Genomic DNA, 24,877 nt, shown 5'->3' on the forward strand with positions numbered 1-24,877 from the left:
ACTCTTTTCTATAGACAATTTTCAAGGACTTTTCCAGGACATTTTCAGTGACGATCTAGCTAGTATGACAGACAGGGATGACGCCCATATACAAATATGTTCCTCTCTGTGGAAGTCTGATTTAAAACATTAAAATAAATTAAAACCAACTACTAACTGGGTTCCTTTAAAGAAAAATGTGCGGTTTTATTACACTTAGTATACTACGAATACTATACTGTATAGTATACTATAATACATATAAGCAATGATTATATACCTATACACTGTAGTCTCCCTCAATGTCCCACCCACAGCACTAACTGATTGGTTACACTTCATGAGTAATATCCAATCAACACTGAAGGTGGTGTCACAGACAGGCAAGCGGCTCTGTCATGCACTGACTTCAGCGAAACTCACTTCCATGTTTTTGTTTTGAAGATGTAGACGTGTGCTCGGGAGACATCTCTCATTTGCTGACAAAACTCACTGCTAAAGACCGTGCAAAACAATTCCCTGATGTTCTGCATTAAGGGGAGGTAAACTCTTTTGCATCATGGTGGAACAAAAAAGAAAGTCGTCGCTTGACAAACTCTTCGTTACTGCAAAACACACATCTTTGTTCCGCTAGCGTATTGTGCATGTTGTCATTCTACTCAGGGGAGAGTCTGCCGTCAAATTTTTTTTTTTTTTTAAATACAATTTGCCACAGACAGTAACTACAACAACACAACAGTGGAACCTACAAAGACATGGTGGGTTAAAGGTTTTTGCTCTCACAGACGCTGTTTTTTGGGCACAAATGTAACGAAGAGTCGGTAGGACAGACAGGATGACAGACACTTTTCCATGTCAACTGGAAATTCAAGTTGACAAATCATTTTTGAAAAGTCTAGATTATATCATCGTCCCTTTTAGTTGGAATTATAAAGCCACTGAATTTAAAAAGCTCACCTCTGCAAGTTCAGACTAGCTGGTCGGCTTGCTCTCCCTGACTTTTGTCTCTATTAGTGGGCTTACAATGACAAAATTACTTCAATGTCGTTACAAAACTCTTAAAACTCCTCGCTGGTTGCAGCTGGAATGGGAACAATGCCACCCATATAGTTGGGGCAGCGTGATCCTGTCTCCAATGCCCTTAAATAATTCAGCAGTCCAAGAGCAACAGTTTAATTCCATACAGTCAACAATAAATATATTTCATGTATCAGACTTGGCCATCTGATGAAAAATGACTTGTTGTGGTGCTGTACTTACCCTTGGCGCTGCAGGGTCCGTGGGGAGGCCGTAGAGGCATCGTGACTGTGCTGCTTATCGCTGGTGAGGGGCTGCTGGGATGTGGGCTGGGGGTGAGATGCCTGCTTCACCGATGGCGTGCTCACCTAAGCACAGCAAGTTGGAAACACTGCATCAAAACAGATACTCTCCGCAGATACAAGCTTACACATATTTAAAATATATTCCTTCCAGGCACGCATCAGAGCCTCCCTCATTCCTAAAAACACGTATTACTGAAAAAATGTTCACTTATTAGAGACAGTCCCAGGGTAATTGTTCCAAAATTAATCCAGCTGTCTTCTTTTCCCACCCAACTGGCTATCGCATAAGCTTGTTGAATGCTGAATTTTTGTGCCTTACTTTTGGCTGCGAGACAGGCTGTGTGCTGAGGAGGGGCTTGAGGGGACCAGCGTTTGTCTGTGGTGTGCTGATCCGTGGAGAAACATAAGACCTGGGCGATGAGGCGTCTGATGTTAACGACATCGGTGACTGGTTCGATTGCTGAGCTGCTTGAGGTACACAAACAACAGGAAAGGCAATCTAAATGATCAATACAATATACTACATTTAACCCTAAGCAGGAAAATTACTGTATTACGGTACATAACTGATCAATTAAATCTTTAAGACTGTAATTGTCATATACACAAGTCAGGAAATGGATTCTCTGCTGACTGATACTCTTCACACACGCACAGGAAAAATACAGGAAACCCAGAAGGTATGAAACACACACAGACTACAACTGTACACAGTGGTGGAACAGATATGCTTTGTTTACCTTGGTTGGAGAGTTGAGCAGCTTGAGAGAGGATAGTAGTGATATTGAAAGCTGATGGTCCAGCAGTAAGGATCTTATGGAGCATCGACTGTAATGAAGCTTGTGTGACAGCAGCTGTGAGAACTGGAGAAAGACAAACAGACAGCGTTAGCTCGTACACAGATATATTGGTTTCTGCTCTGCATCACAGAAAACTTCACAGTCAAATTCAATAAGGTGTTCTATATTAATAAGTTCTATAAAAATGTAATTTAGTGTGAACAGGCCATGGTCAAAGAAGTTGAGCAAGCATGTTTCCACTTAGGACACAATACTTTGATTTGGATGGTATGGGCTGATGTTTATGATAATGCAACATCAGCATATCATCTTTTTACACTATTTTTTCACACATTTCTTTTTGTCCTGCACAGACATATTATTTTTTATTTCAAAAATGTAGATACAATGTCAACTGCATTGTTTCCCCTATATGCACCTAGCAACGGTGTACCTCAGCTGCTGACATATGACCGCCGCTGCTGAATTTTATTTATCAATTACAGGAGGGGAGGAGAGGAGACAGTAGTGGAGGAGAAGGGGTAGAGGGGAAGAGAGGAGAGGATATATGGAGAGGGCTGAGTTTTATCTCTTACGATATATATGATTTTTCTCTGTGGATGTTTCATATCTAGGTCAATTAACACACCTGCGATTAGAGCATATCAATGGAGAGGAGAGGGCACCTTGTTATGAATTTAGAAACTCATGTTATTTAATTTTGCGCTTTCACACACTTGTCAGTCACTTGTCAAGCTTAGAACATTATAACTTAACTTATAGTTTTAGAAACTAAAATTGTTTGAGTTTTTCTCGCTACTAACACTTCATATCTAGACCAATTCGAACACAAAAGAGTAAAGCAGTGTTTCACATAAGGATTTCGTGAGACTAGGGTGGTATCAATCTGGTGCATTTTGAGAAAACAATTAAGAGGCTATTTCATAAATAACATGGCCATAAATGAGAAATTGTGGAGAATATAAAATAAAAATAATCAAATATAGCACTAAGGCTCTGCTGCCTGGTGATTAGTCCAGTGCTCACATTTTACTTTACTACACAGTGCTGGCTATACAATGTTAGCACAAGCCTATTTGCTACAGTGAATAGGCTATATACATTTTGCATTTAATCTTGTAGCCTATTAGTCCTGAGAGACCAGATAATCATTGTCTTGTTTTAAATTATGAGCGCCCTTCAGTGCCATCTTAGCTGTATATTGTCCGGTCTGTATGGTTGGGGCTGCTGCTGGAAAACGCAACGGTCATTTCATGTACACGTATGGGAACGTGTTTACACGCACAACAGGTTTATCATTCCGAGCTGCGGTTCATTAACATGCTGCCCATTGACATTTGTCAAACGTAATAATAACGCGAGTTGTATTTCAGTCTCACGTCTTTCAGACACAGTCACAAAACAGCGCTGGAAGTGGCTGGTAAATAAACACAGACAGAGAGATAGAGACTATGTACTGCTGGCTAGGTTAACAGGACAGACAAACAGACTGGAGAGAGAGACAGACTACAAGCAAGCACATCTTAATGTTACTGTTACAGGAACAACTGTCTAAACTTGTGGTCTAAAAGTCCTTATGTTTTTCCGATATAGCTAGTTCCGCCTCACTTAAGTTGTAAACATTGATGCACAGCTTTGATACGAAGGGGGAGGCAGTGTAATTTGCGGGTATATGCGTGTACAGCAGAGGGCGGTCAAGATTTCTACAGCTCTCATTTTTCTGTGATGGAATGAGTGGAACACATACTACTTTCTCAGAAAAACATTCATGAAGTTTGGTTCAATTATGAATTTATTATAGGTCTTCTGATAATGTGACCAAATCTGCTGGGTCAAAAATATACATACGGTAATCCTGTTATTTGGTTAAATGTCCCTTGGCCATTTACAGCTCACCAAAATTGATCGTTCAAGTAGCTGCATGTATATTTTTGAATTAGCAAATTTGCTCATATTTTCAGAAGACCTATATTAAATTCAATATTAAACCAAACTCCTAGGAGGTGGCCTACGACCTTAACGGCTCTGTAAGGACACACCCACACAGGGTTTTAAAGCCTGCAACTCCCCTCCAGTTAGTAAGAACTGAAGAAGTCTCTTGGATGAGAGCTGAATCATCTTCAAGAAACAAACAAGTCCAGCTGCCAATGATATAGCATTTAGAATAACCGGTTGATTGCACCCAAAGCCCCTTACTCCAATGACAGTAAAAACCTCCAAAGTCTCTTTTTGGCATTTTGTATCAGTGCATTCACGGACACAAAGAGCATAGCCGTATCAAGACTTTCAGATCGAGTATGGCGCTTCACAACCAACTTTGATCAAACTGAACAAGGCAGTGCTGATAAACACTAAAACAAAATTCTGTTACTATACTGCCTATTTCTTGCCTGAAATTCTTTCACATATTTTAGCATACTGTTTAGCTGCAAGAGAAAGTATAGGGACCAGAACTGGCAGCCATACTGTTCCTGCATACTGAAACTGAAGGCTGAACAAAGGAAAACCTCTGATCAAACCTTAAAACTGGGGAGTGCTGGTCAAATATAAACCACAACTCTGTTCATGGTGTATTTCTCTCCTAATGTGTTTTCAGTACCAACTGTAACTGTTAACTGGAACACCATATTGTTCTGTTAACAGCTGGCCGCCTTACTGTTTCCTGTTTCAAAACTGATTCAAAGGCAAAACCAAGAACTTCAGTAAAACAGGCAATTTGTTAAGTTAGCTTATGATTACAATTACTAATGATTATATTCATGGATTAAAGCAAAAAAAAATCTTTTGACTGAGATGTATTTTCGAGCTGTAAGTCATATTCCCAATTTGTAATTTGTGAAACACATTACAGGGGACGTTATTTGATACGTGCTAAAAAAATAAGATAAGATTTATAGCCTCACCCCACACCATGTTCTCTAATGCAGACATCAAGTTTAAATATTTGACCAACAGTGTTTTACAGGAGGATGATCTGAACAGCTGTTCAGATCATCACACTTAAAATGTTTTTTGTCTTTTCAATGTAATTTTCGATCTATGAAATCAAACTGTGTCTTTATTTTTGCCAAGCTTCTCTCAAGTTTTACTCTTTCAAATAATCAACAATCTACAGAGCTTTTCAGTACACTATTTTTCTACTTCTTCTTCTCATCATCATTATCATTAATTATTATTATTATTATTATTATTAATATTGTTTAAAGTGAGCCTCTTATCATTTAACAGAAAAATACATCATACAAACAGCAACTTTTGCAGCCTTGTCAGTCTGATGGCGAGTTATCACCTTTCTGTCATCACTAACATACTGTTAGTAATCAAAGAAGCTCTGAGGCTTTGTTCTATATGTTATAATACAAGATTTCAGCATTGAGCTACAATCAGGCAACATTCATGATTTTGTAGTCAGACTAACCAAAAACTTCTTATTGATCATCATTATAAAGTGTCAGGGCGTTCCTGTAACCATGGTAACTCACGGTGCCAGAGGGGAGGGAGAGACGCTGAATGAAGCCGTTTACACAGATACACTGCAGACAAAGTCCAGACTATAGTTGTTATTTCACACATGTAGCACACAACAGGAGACTCTCCGTCTCAGACGAGTTCTCACGTGTTGACTAAACTCAAAAACTAATTGATAACGTAGCAGCGCGACGAGTCCTTGCTAGCTAAGCAGCTAAACTTTAGCGCCACTCCGTGTTTAGATCCCGCCCTGTGTGGGTCACTACACTGTCATCGGTCAGGCGAGCACACACTGTTAACAATACCACTGGCTGTAGAGTGTGACAATCTGTCAATAAAAATCAGCCAACACTTGTTCTCCTCTGATCTACATTGATTTCATAAGTCGCCTCTGTGAAGTTTGAATGACGGACATCCGTTGTAGCGACGGAGAACTTTAATCCATGTTATATTAGATGGCGGAGCATAGCCCCTCACATAAGTGATATGTACCACCTACCTAAAAATTGTTGCAGACCAAGTACACCCATTCATGGAAACAGTATTCCCTAATGGCAATGGCCTCTTTCAGCAGGATAATCCCCCCTACCACACTGCAAAAATCGTTCAGGAATGGTTTGAGGAACACAAGAAGTTCAAGGTATTGACTTGGCCTCCAAATGCCCCAGATCTCAATCCAATTGAGCATCTGTGGGATGTGCTCCGATCCATGGAGGCCCCACTTTGCAACTTACTTACTTTGCAAGACTTAAAGGATCTGTCTTTAATGTCTTAGTGCCAGATACCAGGGCACACTTTCAGAGGTCTTGTGGAGGTCCATGCCTCAACAGGTTAAAGCCACCTTGGCAGCAAAAGGGTAACCTTCACAATATTGGCAGTGGTTATACTGGCATGGCTGATCTGTGTATGTAGTGCTGCCCTTTGGGTTGGAACATATAACTAAGACTCAGACAGTCAAGATGCATGAGGTGCCACATACAAGTTTAACACATAAGTAGCTCACCGCAAACAGCATGGCTAAACGGAGCTAGTGTACTTCAACAGAAGTACTTGTTGAATGGTCAAACAGCATCTGAAACACCTTGCACCTGTGCGTCCAACATTTTCTCATGGCGGCAAACTCAAGTGCAGGTCCCCCAGCAGCAGGTCCAACACTGAGCAGGCACACCCTAAGCTAACAGCAGTACATACCACGTATAATTTTAACGTTTAGCCTTGTAACTAGTGCTCACCAAACACAAGTCACTGCATCTAGTTGAATGTAGACACCAGTTGAACGTAAATTTTTCTTACCTTCGTTGATTTTCGCCATGTCCACACTAGCATTGTTTAGCTGCAGGGCAGTCTGAAGTGCTGGGAGAAGCTGGCGAAGCAGAGTGGGGTCTTGAAGTAGTGGAGGGGTGGGGGACTGCAGAACTGGAGACACGGGCACCGTGGAGGCAGATGATCCAGGGGGCCCTGATGAGGGGTTCAAGCTCCCTGAGCCTGAGGATGATGACTGGGAAGCAAGGGTTGCTGCAGGCTTCTCCACCTGGGCTGACTCTGCGGAGGGAACAGGAAGGACGAGATCAACAGAGGCACATGAAATTCTGTCACAAGACTATCGCTGGATTCACATCTAATCAGGACGCAAAAACACAGGTTTTCCAATTAATATTCATGAGGGTGGTCCCTTTTGGCTGTGGCGGTGCTGGCGGATCAGGAAAAAAAAAGGCAGCCGGCAGCGACGAAAAAGTTGATAGCCCAAGATCATGTTGCGTGGCCAATACATAAGCTGCGGCATGAATGACTGAAACCATTGTGGATTGTAATGTATAGTGTCATGTGCATTCACTCAGTTTTGCATTGTGCACCAGTTTAAAAAACATCCGTGGATGCCGACGATCACTATAGGACCGGCATGCTTAACCTACTATGGCAGAAGCATGATGGAAGATCAGAGGCAGAGCAGAATGGTCAGTAACTGACAACGGCAATCCGAATTTAAAATTCCACTTGTGTGTAATGCATCTAACTGAAAATAAGAAAAGTCAATCAAGCCATGTAAACTAGGGTAGTAATGGTATGTGCATTCGCCAGAACCTTTCAGTACAGGACACTCGGTCCGGTAGGTCACTTCCTTGGTTTGGTATGCCCTGTGACCTTTAACAGACAGAGATTCCGCAATAGCGCTGCAACAAAGTCTCACCTATACACTGCCTTTGTTTGTTCATACTGAACCCAGCAGCACTGACATGACACCACTCCAGTGTGTATTTTCATTCAGCATGCCAACGTCATGGAACAAAAAGAGGCATGACACTACATATCATAATGTTGATGTGTGTTCGGTGGTTTTACAACATATAGTCGTGGTAAAAAGTTTACATAGTTGTGGTCAAAAGCTTACATACACTTGTAAAGAACACGTACATCATGGCAGTCTTGAGTTGAAATTATTTCTACAACTGATTTTCTGTGATGGAATGAGTGGAACACATACTACTTTGTCTCATAAAAAATTCATGAAGTTTTGTTCAACAATGAATTTATCATAAGTCTTCTGAAAATGTGACCAAATCTGTTTGGTCAAAAATATACATAGAGCAACTTGACAATCAATTTTGGTGATTGTAGAAAGTTATTTCAATCAAATGTACTTTGTAGCATGGCCTCTTAACTTCCTCTGAGTGATTATGATTTGATAACTGTTGATGACTAATTTGGGCCCATTTAAATAGGACATTAGACTCAGCCACAAACACTAAAATGGGAAAGCCTGATCTGAAAGAGTGCATTATTAATTCAAAGTAACCAAGCAGCGTTGTTGCGGAACCAAAAGAGACATGACGGTACACATATTGTTGAGATGTGTGTTTGATGTTATTTTTAGCATGTTTTCCACCTGTAGACCTAAAATTGTCTCAGCAAACTGTTTACAATCATATGGATACTGCTACATTGTTTTGTGATCGAGAACCTGCCCACCATGCATCGTGGAAAGCGACACCGTTATGTTTTTTGCCTCTGTAAAATTTATACTGACAGCAAAGCCGAATAAGGCTGCAGCACTCCGGCCTTGAAAAGACAGGTGAAAGTGGCTTATTTCTAGTTCTTGCACAAATAGAAGAGAAATTGGGAAGTTGTATATAGGACTCATGTAGTACTGTTGCCATCTGAATCACAAACACAATTTAAAGATCAGAGAAGAATCCTTCCACAACATTTAGATCTACTGTACAGGAACAATATGATTTCCTAGTTAGTAACAGTGAAAATAGACGATGAAAAGTCTCTACAAAGCGTTAAATCAGCCTCTGGAGTGTCTTGGAGTGTCCCAAAGCAATGACTAACACTGTGTGTATCATTGCGGAAATGCAACCATAATCTACAAAGTGCCCACACATGTACAGTTTAGTCAGTGTGTTGTGTTGCCCTGTATAAACTGACACAGGCTGCAGTGGTTCAGGAATTATAAAGTGTTAAGAGTCGTCATTGGAGGATCACTGACATTGTGTGAATTTATTTGTATCATTTCTTTTTTCTTATTGACAATTCGCCAGTATCAAAGTGCAGTAACTGTTACAGTATAATTATGGGCAATTGGCAATGAATGCAGGTGCTACAGACAAGTTGGCCTGCCATCCATTGGGGCTTCTCCATGACAGACAGCTTGGTTTGACTCAGCATGTCGCTATTTAAAGGCTTTTATTATGACGCACCAAAATCAATTATAATGCTGGGTTTTCACTGGCAGTTACTTAACACAGCTCCTGAAAAGGGATGGGTACCAAAACCCGGTATTAAAAACGGGCCCTAAGGCTAAATTTAGAAATACTGTAGTATCAATTAGCTCCGTTATCGTTTCTGCTAACGGTATTGGAAAAAGTAAGGCATTTGTCTATGATGGATTTTCACTATTCCCCATCCTGAACAGAGAACTCTGTGTTGGAGCCTGTACTGTGCCAGGGGTGGGCTCTCACTGCCTGTCTGTCACTTAACACACACGCCGGCACAGACCGAGACACAGAGACCCTGCTCCGACTGGCAATGGTGGAGAGAGCCAAATGTTCACAAGTGTGGTTATACTTCACGAGAATCGATGCAGAATTCATGAACGCATTGCTAAATATTCAGCTGACTAATAGTGACGGTTATTTACCCATGTATGTATGTACATACTGCAGCGTGCAAGCGTTTTGTCACTTTTAACAGTAGCTATAGACATTTACATTAGCTTCCGCAGCAAATGAACAGGGGGCCCCTTCTATGACAGTGTCCTGCGACAGTGTTGTTTGAGTGACAGAATGAGTTCTGGGAAATAGTGAGAAAATAGTTTGATATATATCAAACACTCAACAGCATGGACGATGAAATGAAGAGTGAGTACAGTGGAAGTGGTTAATAGGTATTCAGAAACAGGTTCAAGACGAGTGGCATGTATTCAGTGTTATCATTTGTAACTCAATAGAGGAGTAGCATTGCACAGTAAAAATATTCTGCATTGTTTTGTAGCAGAGGTGGTTGATTTTATTATGACAACAGAAGACAGCTGTACCTAAAGGAATCAGGTTAGCTGACTACTGCAATGCAATGCTGAGTACTTTCTGTCTGGCACTAGGGTTAGAGTCCAATGCATGTCCAAAGAACTTAAACTGGGAAAAAAAACCTTGATGAAACCTACAAAGACCAGACACTATTCATTCCCTTCAATCTAGCTTAAAAACTGAATTTTGTGTGTGACCGTGACAAAACAGAAACAAAAATCCATCAGCAACATTTTGCCTTGCATATTTATGATGTGGTTAGCAGGTTGACAGGAGCTGTGGCTTTGCATTAATACCTCACGAACAGTATTATATTACAACCTATGATCAATGGTCCCGATTCTAGCCACAAAAAAACATGCTCAGTTATGTTATCTTAATGACAACAACAGGCAGTGATTTGATCAGGAGAAAATTGATTAAAATTCACAACTCACACGCAATCATTTTATCTCCTGACTGTCAGCACTCAGTGGCCAAGACTGTAATGGATCTGGTCCAGTGTGGTGGTTCATTCAGTTTAATCAACAGATTTGTTTTGGTGCATAGATACAGTATGTTGCTCAAAGCCACATCAGCATGCAATGTTCAGTCGTTTGTAGTCTCAGTCTTTTGGTAAGAATTCCTTAGCATTCATCAGCCAATGGTCAGCTCAGCAATAGTCAACATTGACCTAACCAATAACAATGTTCAAGCTCAAGGCTTTTAGTTAGACTTGTAGAAAGATGATGAGAAAGATGGATTACACTTAATATTTTGACATGTGGTTCCTTATGATAAGTGGCAGCAGACCAATGAGTACAGTACAGTGTTGTAACACTTACTAGCAGCAGTAAAGCCAGGGGCTGCTGATGCCTGCATAGCCTCCCTTCTGTAGTCCCTGTCTTTGGGGAAACTGTTGACAACAGCAGTCTTTGTTGCCTCTTTTTGCCTCTGTTCTCTGTGAAACACAGATACAAGTATGATGCAAACAGATGTTACCGACATATCCAACCTTACATGACACTTTACATGACACTGATAAAATGAGTGCAGTCAAGTGGTTTGGATAAAGGGATTATAGCTACCTCTCCAGCCATTCTTTGGGCTTCTCCCACTGGGACACCTCTGTCCTGCAGTTGTAATAGTATTTCTTTCCTGAGGAGCTGATGTGCTCCGACCAGTCATCACCGGGTTCGTAAGGCTGAGATAGAGAGATCATATTAGGTATTTGAGGACAGCCAGACAGAAACCAGTTGTGTGTGAGTGTGTGTAGAGGAGATCTGATGCAAGCGCTTGTAATGTAACCTGAAATGTACAAGAGATATTGTGGATGGCAGATTATTATAGCTGAGCTGTTTTCACACAAGCTTTTTGTGTGGGAGGAAAGGCTTATTTCAGGTAACCACAGTGAAACAGTTTGCCATTTAAAAACATAAATTCTAGTGCGACTATAATCCAGTGCCTCAATCACATTACAATGTTCCACTTTCATTGTGTTGTTTACATCAATATTGTAAAATGGTAAATATCCATTCCTATCCATTATTGAAGGAAAGGCCAACTGGAAATAACTTCACAAAACCAGTGTCAACTAAGCCTTCTCTATGGCAATACACACATTATTGAAACTGTCTGAGTGGATATTACATTGCAGCTAATGGAATGACTGTCATACACTTTACTGTCATACTGCATCTTGCTTTTCTTCTTGGTGGAGTGCTCAACAACAGGACTATACAGATTCAGTTTGTGTCTGTTTTAACATAAGCATTGTAATGTAACTTTGCTTTCTTTATCATTAAGAAGATCACATTTTTTGACTAAAAAAGAGGAGAACATAAAAACTGATTCAATTTTGGCTTAAGCATAAAAAAAACAGACATTACATTAAAGGATGGGAAACAAACTTCAATCATGCTAGAGTGGTTCTTTTTTCTGTTTTAATAATGAAAGCATTTTCAGTAATTGAAGAGGAAATTAAAAGACAACGATGTCATATTGTCATTCTGCCATAAAATGATTGCAGTCTTCTATGACGATATAATATACCATTTTCCAAGCGGTTATGATTGTTGTCAAAGTGGTGGTATGGAGTACACAAAACAAATCTAAAAAACATCAAAGCTGTAAAACTACAGAATGGCAGCTACAACGAAAAAACAATCATGCTGTTGTCCTGGAAAGATGATTATAAGTCTATGATTAAGGCAACACTTACTGTGTCTGAGGTCTTGCTGGGGTTAGAATGTGAGTTGGAGCTATGAAGGGAACTGTGGTTGTGAGAATTTTCTTGTGGAGAATAACTGGTCCCTGCAACAAAACACAGAGAGGGAAAAAGACACTATTAGTAACAGCTGATAACAAGACACTCCCAAGCTTACAGACGCAAGTGTGAATAGCCTGGCTGAGACTGACGAGATAATGCACACACCAGCCTGAGATCACAAATGCTCACTGTTGTGTTGCCTCACAAAAATGTGAAGGAAAACAGGTGGTCGAATAATGAATTGAGTTTTCACTTTTAGACGTGTGATCAGCAACAATAAATATTCCTGTTAGTAAAATATGCTGACAACAACAAATAATACTGTAACCCCCTTTTTAAAAGTGATGTAAAACTTTCTAATGCTGTATACAGACTGTGTGATAACAACCGTCTTGCAGATGGTACAATACCAATTTTGAGGCATGTCAGATGGTGCAAAGAATGCCTGATGAATCAGAGCGCCACAATGTAAATAGAAACATAAAAGAAATGCAAGCAGAAACTCACATCAGTCATCTGCACTGCTGTCATTTTATAAATGTAGAAAAATGATAAACAAGCTTTGGTCATAGCACTGGCACTTTATACAGTCCTGCTCACCATTATTGGCACCCATGAAGTTTAAGTACATAATGTGGAATATCTTCTGAAAAAAATGAATCAAGTGAAACATTTTTTTTCTATAGAGAACTCGTGTTTGATACAAAAGAGCAAATGATAAACAACAATATAAAACAATTAACAATGGGAGGAAAAAATAGAAAAACTTAAAGCTTGCTGTGTCACTGGTATTGGCACCCTTTGCTGTAAATCAGTATGGAAACACATTGTGACTCACCTGTGGTAAATCACAAATGAGAATCACCTGTGATAAATTGTCTGTGCCCATGTGACATGAATTAGCCAATGAATGATGACTTCTGTGTTTTAAAAAGCCATCTGTTATCCCCTGTTCCTCTGTCACAATGGTGAAGACAAAGGAGCTGTCTGAGGACATCAGAAGTGCGATAATTGGCAAACACAAGACCTCCAAAGGGTATAAGGCCATCTCCAAAGACCTTGGTGTCCCTGTTTCAACAGTGCGTAATGTTATTAAGAAGTTTGCCAAGCATGGAACTGTCAAGAACCTCCCTGGGCGTGGGGGGAAGAGAAAAATTGATGAGAGAAGTCTTCGAAAGTTGGTGCGAATGGTGGAAAAAACACCACGTCAAACATCCAAAGACCTGAAGGCCAACCTGGAACAGTCTGGAGTCATGGTTTCAACAAGTACCATACGCCGCACACTAAACCAAACAGGGCTTCATGGGCGAAGGCCAAGGAAGACATCACTGCTGAGGAAAAGACATAAAAAGGAACAACTAATCTTTGCCAAAGAGTACCTGGACAAACCACAATCCTTCTGGGAAAATGTTCTGTGGACAGATGAAACAAAAATAGAGCTTTTTGGCAATGCACACCAACAGTTTTTTTATAGACGACGCAATGAAGCCTACAAGGAAAAGAACACCCTACCAACAGTTAAGCATGGTGGAGGATCCATAATGCTGTGGGGCTGCTTTGCTGCATCTGGTACTGGAGGCCTTGACTGTATCACAGGAATCATGAAATCAGAGAATTATCAAGAGATTTTAGAGCGAAATGTCCTACCCAGTGTAAGAAAACTTGGTTTGAGTCGAAGATCATGGGTCCTCCAGCAAGACAAAGACCCAAAGCACACATCCAAAAGCATGCAGGAATGGTTGAAAAGGAAAAAATGGACTGTTTTAAAAATGGCCAGCCATGAGTCCTGATCTCAATCCGATCGAAAATCTTTGGTATGAGCTGAAATCTGCCATTGGGGAAAAGAAACCTGCAAACGTTCAAGAGCTTGAACAATTTGCAAAGACAGAGTGGGAGAAAATACCAGCTGAGAAGTGCAAGAAGCTTATAGAAGCGTATAAGAAACATTTGGAGGCTGTCATCACTGCCAAAGGGTGTGCAACCAGATATTAAAGAGGGGTGCCATTATTGCTGCACATGCTGTTTTTTCTGTTTCTTCTTTGAAATTACAATATGTAAGTTGAAAAAACAATTTTCTTTGTTAAATTACTTTGGACCTCCAATTAAAAGATCCTGATGATATAAATTTGGTACATTTCCATTTATTTCTGACGATACTGTAGAGGTTATGCAAAAAATGAAGGGGTGCCAATAATGGTGAGCAGGACTGTACATGGGAGAAAAGGGCGACATGGTGGCGACCACTATTTTGGCTTGACGACCAAAGAGTTTACCATGTTCTCACAGGAGGTGAAAAGAAATTCATACTGCAGTCAATTGTAAGTATGCTGTCAACATTTTTTCCACATGTATGTAAAAAAGTCGGACATTTTGCACTCTATTTTGGAAGAGCTACATAAAGACGTGTTTCACCACCAGAGAGCTGGCCCTTGCAGAAAATTGACAACGCAGAAAGAGGACAAGTATTTTTTTAAATTGACCAGAGAAAACAGGGAAAAAGGGCTGTGGTATTACCTTTTGCTCAAAAGGTAGAAAACCTGCAACAACTACAATGCACTGCACTGCACAGCTACAATAAACACACCAGCTTGATGGGTGATGTACTGTGAGTTGGGTGGAACTTGGTTTTGGCTCATTGTCCGTTTACAAAAAGAAAACAGTAAGGTGGCCAGGTGGTAACAAACAATATGGTATTACAGCTAAACAGTACAACAAAATTTGTTTCTGAAAAAGGTCTTAGGCAAGAAATAGAACAGGATCGTGGTTCAAAACTCATCATCACTGCCTACTGTGGTTTTCACAATATATACAATAACAATATAACAACCACTTAGGGTTTACAATCTTTCTCGGTTGCAGCTAATAGTACGCAAAAAAATGTTCTGAAAACATTTAAGGCGAGAAATAGGTAGTGTAGTAACTTAATCTTGGTATATGGTTTATCAGCAATGCCTAGTTTAGACCGTTTGAATGGAGACACCCCTCGATTGATCCAAGAAAGCAAGAAGTGTGTCTCCCTCTCTCGATCTGACTACACTCTTTGTGTCCGTTTTTTTTGTGTTCCAATTTGTGTCCCAAAATGCAGAACAACAATATGTAGTCATACAACAGTCCTAAAATCAGCCAGATGCCAATGACAAACGATGTTAAAGGATGCCCCTTTAATACCCACTCATGATACTATCACCAATTAACCGGTTTACCCGTGGAATGTTCCAAACAGGTAATTTTTTTAATCATTACACAACTGTCCCAGTCTTTTGTTGCCCCTGTCCCAACTTATTTAAAACATGCTGCAGGCATCAAATTCAGAATACACATATATTCACAAAAAAACAATGAAGTTGATGAGCAAAAACATTGAATATAATGTATTCAATTAAAACATATGTCAAAAAGGATTAGAAAATAATAATTTCTGCTTATATTTTATACAGCGTCCTAACGTTTTTGGAATCTGGGTTGTAATAGTAAGTAGAGGTCGACCATAAATCAGTGCTGATATGACCTTGTAAAAACTATTGTTATAAGATGAACTTTACTCCGATGGTTTCCGATGGCTGCACAGCCTCCACCGACCATGTGTGAGTACATCATTATTTTGCATGGAGGATACGCTGAGTCAATCCTCATCACTTGAGGGCCACTTCTGCTGGATATATCTAAATCCTCTTAATCACCCTGTCCCTCTTAATCTAAAGTAAACAAATTGACACAGACAGGTAACTGCTGCACGGTAAAGTTAGAAATGCAGACTAACGTTACATCAGAGATATTTTTATCAGTAATTCTCCACTCCATGAAATACCTTCCACACATTAATCTGGCGATAGGGTTAGAAAATATGGGCTAACGTTAAATCTTTGCAGTCCAGCTGATTTTACCGGAGGCTAACAAGTGTGGCATTCAAGTCATATGTAGTCTTGCATTGCCAGACCTCTCTAATCTTACCCGTTTACAGTTTATCTAGTCTCGAATATATAACGCAACACCATCACCTTGTCCACGATAGCGACAGGGCACTGAAGGCAGCCAGGCAGGCAGTACGTACGTAACACTACGTTACTTAATACTGTACCACTACCAATGTGGCATTCTTGCTTCCAAATAATCCAGCCACGTATCTATCGATCCATTCATGATATGAAATCGCACACTTTAGGATCCTCCTTACCCCGAGAATATGCACAAACATTAATGGTTTGTAAGAGTGGCATTTAACAATGTATGGGGACGTGCAACAGAAGCAATCCTGGCCAGTTCAGCCACAGAACAGCACATCTTTCATTATAAATGGAACAGATTCCAATAATGTAATCCACTAAATCACGTTTCCAGATCTTGATATCAAACAGACAGCTACTGCTAGCTTTTCAACTCGAATGAAAGACTGTCCTGCACATCTCTAAAGTTACTCTATTTTACAAACGTTACACAGCCCGAATTTCACTGTAACTTATCACCGAGAGAGTAGGAGGGACTGGGGGAGAGAGAGAGGGCCCTGTTCAGTTCAACAATTCTAATAAAGTTAATACTTTTCTAACAGCTTATGATGCATTTTTACTCCCCACCAGAATGTACAGTGAAAACATTCAACCATTGAATTGAATAATGTGTGTCAAAAGACATCCATTGTTTTCTATGTAAGCCTGCATACTGGTGGCATCTTTATGCACGTTAACTCGTCAGAATACGCCACAGTCTTATTTTTTATACATGCCAACCCTCAAGAAAAGGAGCATCTGCTTTCCGAATCAGCACATTTGGGCTACTGTACTCCAAGATTATTAATGTCTGTATGGCCTGTCTAGTACTGTGCCTATAAAAAGTCAACACCCCCTTGGATGTTTTCCCCTTTTATTGCTTTTATAAATGGAATTATGGTCGATGTAATTTGGCTTTTTTGACAAGAATTTACAAAAAACTGTAATGTCAAAGTGAAAACCGATTTCTACAAAGTAATGTCAACTAATTGAAAATATATAATGTAAAATAAGTGATTACATAGGTATTCATCCCCTTCAAGTCAGTATTTAGTAGATGCACTTTTGGCCACAATCATAGCACTGAGTCTGTGTGGATAGGTCTCAATCAGGCTTGCACATCTGGACACTGCAATTTTACACCATTCTTCTTTGCAAAACTGCTCAAGCTCTGTCAGGTTGCACAGGGATCGGGCATGAACAGCCTTTTTCCAAGTCCAGCCACAAATTTTCCTATTGGATTGAGGTCTGGGCTTTCACTCGGCCACTCCAGAAAATTCACCCTGCTGTCTTTAAACCATTTCTGTGTAGCTTTCGCTGTATGCTTCGGGTCATTGTCTTGCTGGAAAAATAATCTTCACCCAAGTCGTTCTTGCAGACTGAATCAGGTTGTCCCCATACTGTTTTCCATATATTTTTCTACATTCATGTTAATCTTTATCTTGACAAGCCTTCCAGGGCCTGCTGCAGAGAAGCATCCCCACAGCACGATGCTACTGCCACCCTTAGCTTCATGGTGGGGATGGTGTGTTAGTGGTGATATGCAGTGTTTGGTGTCCTCCAAACACTGCATCAAGTCTGATGGACAAAAAAAATCTCCATTTTGCTCTCATCAGACCACAGAACTTACTTCCAGTAGACTTTGGAGTCTCTCACATGCCTTTGGGTGAACTCTAGTCAAGATTTAATACGGCTTTCTTCAACAGTGGCTTTCTCTTTGCCATTCACCCATAAAGCTTTGACTGGTGAAGAATCTGGGCAACAGTTGTTGTATGCAGAGTCTCTCCCATCTCAGTTGCTGAAGCTTTTAGCTCCTTCAGAGTAGTCATGGTTGTCTTAGTGGCCTCCCTCACTAGTCTCCTCCTTGCACGGGCACTCAGTTTGTGAGGACGGCCTGCTCTGGGCAGATTTACACCTGTCATATTCCTTCCATTTCTTAATTATGGATTTAACTGAACTCCGGGGGATGTTCAGTGACTTGGAAATGCTTTTGTATCCATCCCGACTTATACTTTTCAATAACCTTTTCACGGAGTTGCTTGGAGTGTTCTTTTTTCTTCATGGTGTAATTGTAGCCAGGAATACTGATTACCCAGTGACTGGACCTTCCAGACACAGGTGTCTTTACACTACAATCAATTGGGAAACATTCACTGCACTCAGGTGGTCTCCATTTCACTAATTGTGAGACGACTAGCACCAATTGGCTGGACCTCTGTTGAATTAGGTCAGTCACCTTAAAGGGGGTGAATATTTATGCAATCACTTATTTTACATTATATATTTTTAACTAATTGACATTACTTTGTTGAAATCTGTTTTCACTTTGATATTAAAAGGGTATTATTTGTAAATTGTCAAAAAAGTCAAATTACATTGACCTCGATTCCATTTATAAAAGCAATAAAAGGGGAAAACATCCAAGGGAGTGTTGACTTTTTATAGGCACTGTATGTGCTGTAAGCATCAACTGACATGTCAAATGATGCAATGCTATACTACGCAATAGATGTATGCTGCTCTGCACTTCATAATGATGCTTCTCATTTCTTTGAAAATCAGAGAGCTTCATCTTCAGACACCTTATGTGCTTTAATTGCTTCAAGGTTAATAACAGGATTCAAAGTAACAATAAGCAATAAGTCAAGTATTTGATAATAACTAATACTAGTGTATCTACCCAGTGTCGATGTTTACTCTTCCTGACCATCGTACCAACTTGTGTAGCTTTCCTGCTTAGCCTGGCTGGTACGCAGGCCCCCTCCAAAGGCCTTATTAGACTCCTGAACGGACATGATCACGGACAGCTGCGGACAAGTAGCTGTTCTGTTTACACATATTTTCCACTTGGAGGATGCATTCCACAGGTTGTTGTGGCATAGTGGTTGCAACAAATTGGAGGTATACAGACCCAACCACAATTGAAAAAGAACAGGAAAAACTGCCATGTTGCTATGCTACTAGCATGCTGCTCCTACAAGTGATTGTCCACATTGACAGATAACAACCAGGATATCCACAAGACCAAATTGAGTAAACACAAGTGAAACAAAGTTACACGAAGAATGGTCTGTTGTGTTCCCCATGATGCTAGCATTTAGCCATGCAAATGACGTGTCCTATTCTGCCTCTTTTCAACATGTCATGCCATCACCATAGTAGTGCTTGTAATTTAGCATGCTGGTCCTACAGTGATTGTCCACATTTCCAGATGAAATAAATAAATAAATAAATAAAACAAAAACAAAACATTTACTTCCAGTGAATTACCAGGATGCGAAGCCATCCAGCACGTTGTGTCTTAAACTAGTACAAAAGGAAATACATGTTAAACATTACGTTACACTCCATTGTGTTTTTGGTCATTCATGCTGCTGGTCTCATTGCCACATTACGTGATTAGCCACTGCAACATGACTTTCCAAAGTTGATTCAGTTTAAACTTTTCCACCGCAGCCAGCTGCATGTTTTTTTTTTTCAGCACCCCTGCGGTCGACACTGCCACAGGCTAAACACACTACTCCCCTTTAAAATCGATAACCCCATTCACACTGCCCTTTCAAGGCAGGAATCTTGCGCCGATATTTCGCTAGCCATCTGTGTAAAAGTTACAGAGGCGGAATGGGGGACAGTTTGGTTCTGCCTCTGATCCACCACTGGATGTAGGAACAGAGCCACGACAGAGGTGAAATGGCATCTGTGTGAATGGAAATGCTGGCAGCGTGGGACAGGGGTGTGTCAGTCTGATGGTGTTCATAGTCTAATCAAATCAATCTTATTTATATAGCCCAAAATTACAATCACATTGCCTCAGTGGGCTTTACAATCTGTACAGTGTATGACATCCTCTGTCCTTAAACCCTCGATTAGAGTGAGGAACAACTTGCCATAGTCTGACAGTTAATCAGATCCTTCACTCATCAAATGAAAGAGAAATGTCCCACACTTCACCCACAAGGCAAAGTTACAAGACCAAACAAAAGTAATGTGGTAGCAGATAGTGGCTTGAGCATCTTATATGAGGGGGGAAAAAAACGCATTTATACGTGGAAAAGTGGCTGTCATCCTGTCTGTCCTAACGACTCGTGGTCACATTTCTGCCCGAAAAACAGCATTTTTTCCCGTTAGTGAGAGCCAGGCGGCTCCCGCAGCTGAATGGCAAAAATGGAATGGAATGAAAAAAAAAAAAATCACTGCGATGGTCAGCCCTCACGACAGAGACTTCAGTGAACTTTCCCCCAGAAAACAGCATCCCTTCTTGCAGGTGAGAGCCAGACATGGTCTGCTTTACAGATGGCGATTATGGGATGTAATTTATAGCAAAAAACTTAACTTTGTCACTTTCCATGGTGCATGGTGGGTCAGGATTTCAATCGCAACGCATTAAAACAGCATCCATATGATTATTAACAGTGAGCGGATACATGTTTAGATTAACAGGGGAAACCGGGGGAAACACGGTAAGAAAAAAAACAACACCACACAGATCTCAACGTTTTGATGTGTACCGTCAAGCATCTTTTGGTTTCGTAAAGACGGCACGCTGAATGAAATGACACTGGAGCGGCTTTAAGCCGGCACCGCTTCATTCAGCGTGACCAAAGGCGGCGTGAAGGCGAGCCTTTGCTGCGCCGATAATGCAGAATCTTTGTGAAAATGGCTAATGGGAGGACTGGTGTTTTCACCCCAACGTCTGATTTGGTGAATGAGGCCTTAGCCTCTCCCTTGTCTATGGCTTCTGGCTTGTTATGGACTAGCGCTGTGGTTCGATAGCATTAAACAAACCCTTTCAAATCACTTTTGACACATCATTTTAGTTTTCAAAATTTACAAGTTACTAAAGTTATAAACAACTAATATTAGAAAGACTCCATCAATATCTGTAATATAACACAATTATTCCATTTGGAGTAGTAGCTTTAAATGTTAACAACGTATAGCCACTGAAATAAGGTGAGCAGCAATGGTTAACATGAAGTGATCCGCTAAATCGTTTCAACCTGCAATATGGCAGAACTCCTCAACAAGCTCACACGCATTTGACACATAACAACTTGTGCTTATGACAAAGATGTTACGCTTGTCTACACATCAATCAGACACAGGGCAACATAAGTATTCATTTGGGGTTGTGTTTGTGGCCACCTGATATACCTAAATCCAATATTAGTTCTCTTTTAGGCTTCACCAACTACTGAACTACAAAAATTTTAGCTGGGTCCTAAGCTACGAAATACTAGGTAGTGTAGAGTGGGTATATCAGAGCTTGGCTTGTGAGAACAACTGCCTACTGCGGCTCGAAACAGGACTAATGACAGGGGTGAAACTGAATCAACACAGTAAAGCTGAGGGCCAGAAAAACAAAACGATGTGCTGGATGACGCAGAAGCGCTCCACAGAACTGAGGAGGACTTTCACCTTTCACCTCACAAGTAGTCATTTTATCTAATGTCTATATTCTGCTTTTCTGCAGATGCCATCAATAGGTTATATTCATCAGGTGTTGAAATTATGTAAAAACATTTTTCTGTTTTAACCTTGATACATTCAATCTAAATGTTATTTTATTCTACCGATTATCCCTTCTTGTATTATAACCTCTTGAACTGCACTGTTTTGACACATCTTAGCAGACCTCAGAAACTTGGTTTGATGCCGTCTTCACTGAAAAGCCCTCAGATTAAAAGGTGGTGGGTCTACCACTTATTGGGTACACATATTACAGGAAGACTGCTAAAATGATGAAAGCTCTTACTTTGTTATTGTGTTTGTTTTTATTTATCAGTGTTTAAAGGCTTAGACACCACTTCAGTGTCAACTATTTCTGGACAAAATGCAACACCACACCTTTTAAAATGTAGACACAAATTCCAGTGACTCTGTGTTCCTTACATTTCTAACTCTTGATCTACAAAGTAACCCGCAGCAACAGCTCTAGCCAGCTTCTCTGTCAATGGGGGAGACTCTATGATATTGTATATTATATAGAAGTTGTTTTGAAGTCATCTCGTCTGTAGACAGATGTTGCACACAAAGCAGTGGTTGCTGCAGTTTAACATTAGTCCTACAAATGTTTCAGCAATGTATCACTTTGAAAAACTGGCTGCTCAAATCATTATTTTTTCAAAACTTAAACTCACCACAATGCTGTCATGTTTAGCCAAGCTTAGCCATACATCGCAATAAAGCTTTCTCATACACCATAATTCTAACAAATGCATGGATCATTCTGTTTGCTTGCCAGTGAGTCAAAATTGTAAAGATGGTTTTCTTTTACGTTTGTGTTATCGTGGAAGAAAACACTACTACTACAAACCGTGTCTGAAACAAGATTGAAACCTTTAAGCCCCATAATCAACTTTCCAACACTGAAAATCTACTTTTTAAACCTTGAAGAATAGTACTCCTGACATATTGTCAGTGACATTGATCAGCTACTGACCAAATTCGAACATAAACCCTTCACAAGGTATAAAAACACTTTCCTCCTCACAGAATATTTCCTTCAACACCAGAATGCTTTGTTAATATGCGTGCACGCATTCTCAAAACATCTTGGTTTGTGGTTACCATTACAGAAACTACAATGTTCCACTCACTACAGACATCTGAGGTTACTCAACTTAATAAAACGATTCTTGCGTACACTGAAATGTAGTTGGTTGCTTCTGAAGTTAATCAATATATCTATTTGATACTTGTTTGATCCAAAACTACAACAGTTGAAATACCCCCTAACATAAAACAGCATAAAGCTGTACTTGCATCTGAGAGTTCAAAAAAAAAAAATGTATACAGCTGCAAAGTCTCAATGTTTAAGTCTACAGGTTTATGTAACCACGTTATCTGAAGCCCAAAGTTGGCAATTTGTTTTTAAATCTAAACCCATTTTGTTCTCAAAAACCACTGCGTCTCACCTCCATCCCTGTCCCTGGCCCGGTGTGTGTGTACAGCCTTTGCTCTGCTGTGGCCTGTGCTGTCGATGTGTTTGTTTTCAGGGCTGTCAGACCTCCGGAGCATTTTGCAGGGAGGAGTGACATCTGAGGAGTCTCGCATCTTTTCATGCCTGTGGTCCCCTCCTGGATGGCTCTTGGATGAGTATTTGAGAGTCTGTGGACACAAATTTAACCCCTCATTACTATCTATTATCTTATGCATACAATGAGTTCATCCTTTGATCATCATTAGAAAGTCTGTAAAACCAGCATTGCCGTCTTGTTTAAGATCAAGTTTGACTGTTTAAAGTATGTCAGATTACTTGTGCATCAAGGTTTTAATATTTCAGAAATTAATTTGCAGAGCTAATCTCTATTCATGGAGCTAATTATTTATTATTTAGAACCAGCAGATTTACCTCTGTCAATTCTGTCTAATTCAACGTTACTAAGTAGCCATATTAGTCATGTTGGTATGGTGTTCAATTTCTTACTTGGTAGCAATATTTTTTTATGAACACTGACAAATGTATCATTTCTAATAATGACGAAGTACACAGCAAATTTATCAGACAAACAAGTATTTGCCTTCGTTCGGGTTTATGACTATGTATTCAATTTAATTGACAACACGTTGTTTTTACCGTTATATATTTCGAGCACTTTGATGTTTCGAGAGCTTAGCTAGCTATATCCTTAAAATGACAGATTGCGGTCAGGCCCTAATCGGACTGCTAGCAAGCAAGCTAACAGTAACAGGCTACCATTAGCTTGGAGCTGTAATAAAACTCGCCTGTATCTTCTCCCAAACGGCTGACTTCGACGAATACATTCAGTCTATGTTGTCCTTATCTGACAATATTTACGTTAGGAAACATTTGCAACGCCCAGACCGCAATTTCTATCAAAATCATTTACTTTTCACGTTATTTTCGGCACTGACTGGGGCCTGTTTTGCTCGTCAGAAGCCTGAACTGGAGTGTCCATTTTAATCTTATTTGCTGCTAGCAAGCTAGCAGACTACGGTTCGCTAACAAGTACCTGATAGGGCTGAGAATCTCTTCGGTCGCACCTGCAAATATAAAGAAAACTGGTGTGAATATCAAGCTTCAAATGTCAATATCGACAAATAGTTGAAAGTGCTGCAACAGCTGAACATGTAAGTTTCCAGACACTTATTTTGGTTTCAATAAAAATGGCGGATTGTCAAAGCGTAGCTGAGAGGAAAAGGAAAATCTGAATAAGTAACGTTAAAAAGATGTTTACCCATCGCCGAGTCTCGGTTGTTTCCTTGCATACATTACCATCAATGCCGTGTTAGTGTGTTTGGAGTGGGATGTGAAAGACTGATAACGACACTGTATTTTCTTGTTGATTCAGCGACCTGAAATCGTCAATTATTTCGACCTAGCTTGTGGGTATTTCAATGCTATCGCCAGCACTGGTCGAAAGAGCGCCCTCACTCAGTCCATCTCCCACTCAGACACACAGCGGTGTCTCTATCTGCCGAGAAAACGTAGCAGCGGAGTTGCGCGCAGGGTTGCCAGATATTCGACATTAACCAGTATGGAAAACCCTCTATAACTCCACGGTACTCAGGAAAACTGCGGTGTAAT

The 24,877-nt window shown here is 40.2% G+C and overlaps 1 protein-coding gene across 2 annotated transcripts in view; it reads right to left on the minus strand.

Moving 5' to 3' along the window:
* The window catches only part of waca (WW domain containing adaptor with coiled-coil a), a 28,417-nt gene extending 3,655 nt beyond the window's left edge, over positions 1-24,762 (minus strand). The window contains exons 1-10 of one of the 2 annotated variants that reach the window (XM_073488289.1): positions 24,528-24,762; positions 24,303-24,333; positions 23,244-23,436; positions 12,296-12,387; positions 11,163-11,278; positions 10,920-11,035; positions 6,863-7,111; positions 2,042-2,164; positions 1,621-1,766; positions 1,240-1,364 (exon numbers count right to left, since the gene is read on the minus strand). In XM_073488289.1, coding sequence (XP_073344390.1) covers positions 1,240-1,364; positions 1,621-1,766; positions 2,042-2,164; positions 6,863-7,111; positions 10,920-11,035; positions 11,163-11,278; positions 12,296-12,387; positions 23,244-23,436; positions 24,303-24,333; positions 24,528-24,568 — 1,232 coding nt within the window. In that variant the 5' untranslated portion in view covers positions 24,569-24,762. Of the gene's footprint in view, positions 1-1,239; positions 1,365-1,620; positions 1,770-2,041; positions 2,165-6,862; positions 7,112-10,919; positions 11,036-11,162; positions 11,279-12,295; positions 12,388-23,243; positions 23,437-24,302; positions 24,334-24,527 lie in introns of both variants that reach the window. The other variant, XM_073488288.1, reaches the window with a different exon arrangement.
* Between the last annotated feature and the right edge of the window lie 115 nt (positions 24,763-24,877).

This window comes from Pagrus major, chromosome 19, assembly GCF_040436345.1.
Source record: "Pagrus major chromosome 19, Pma_NU_1.0".
Taxonomy (NCBI): Eukaryota; Metazoa; Chordata; class Actinopteri; order Spariformes; family Sparidae; genus Pagrus; species Pagrus major.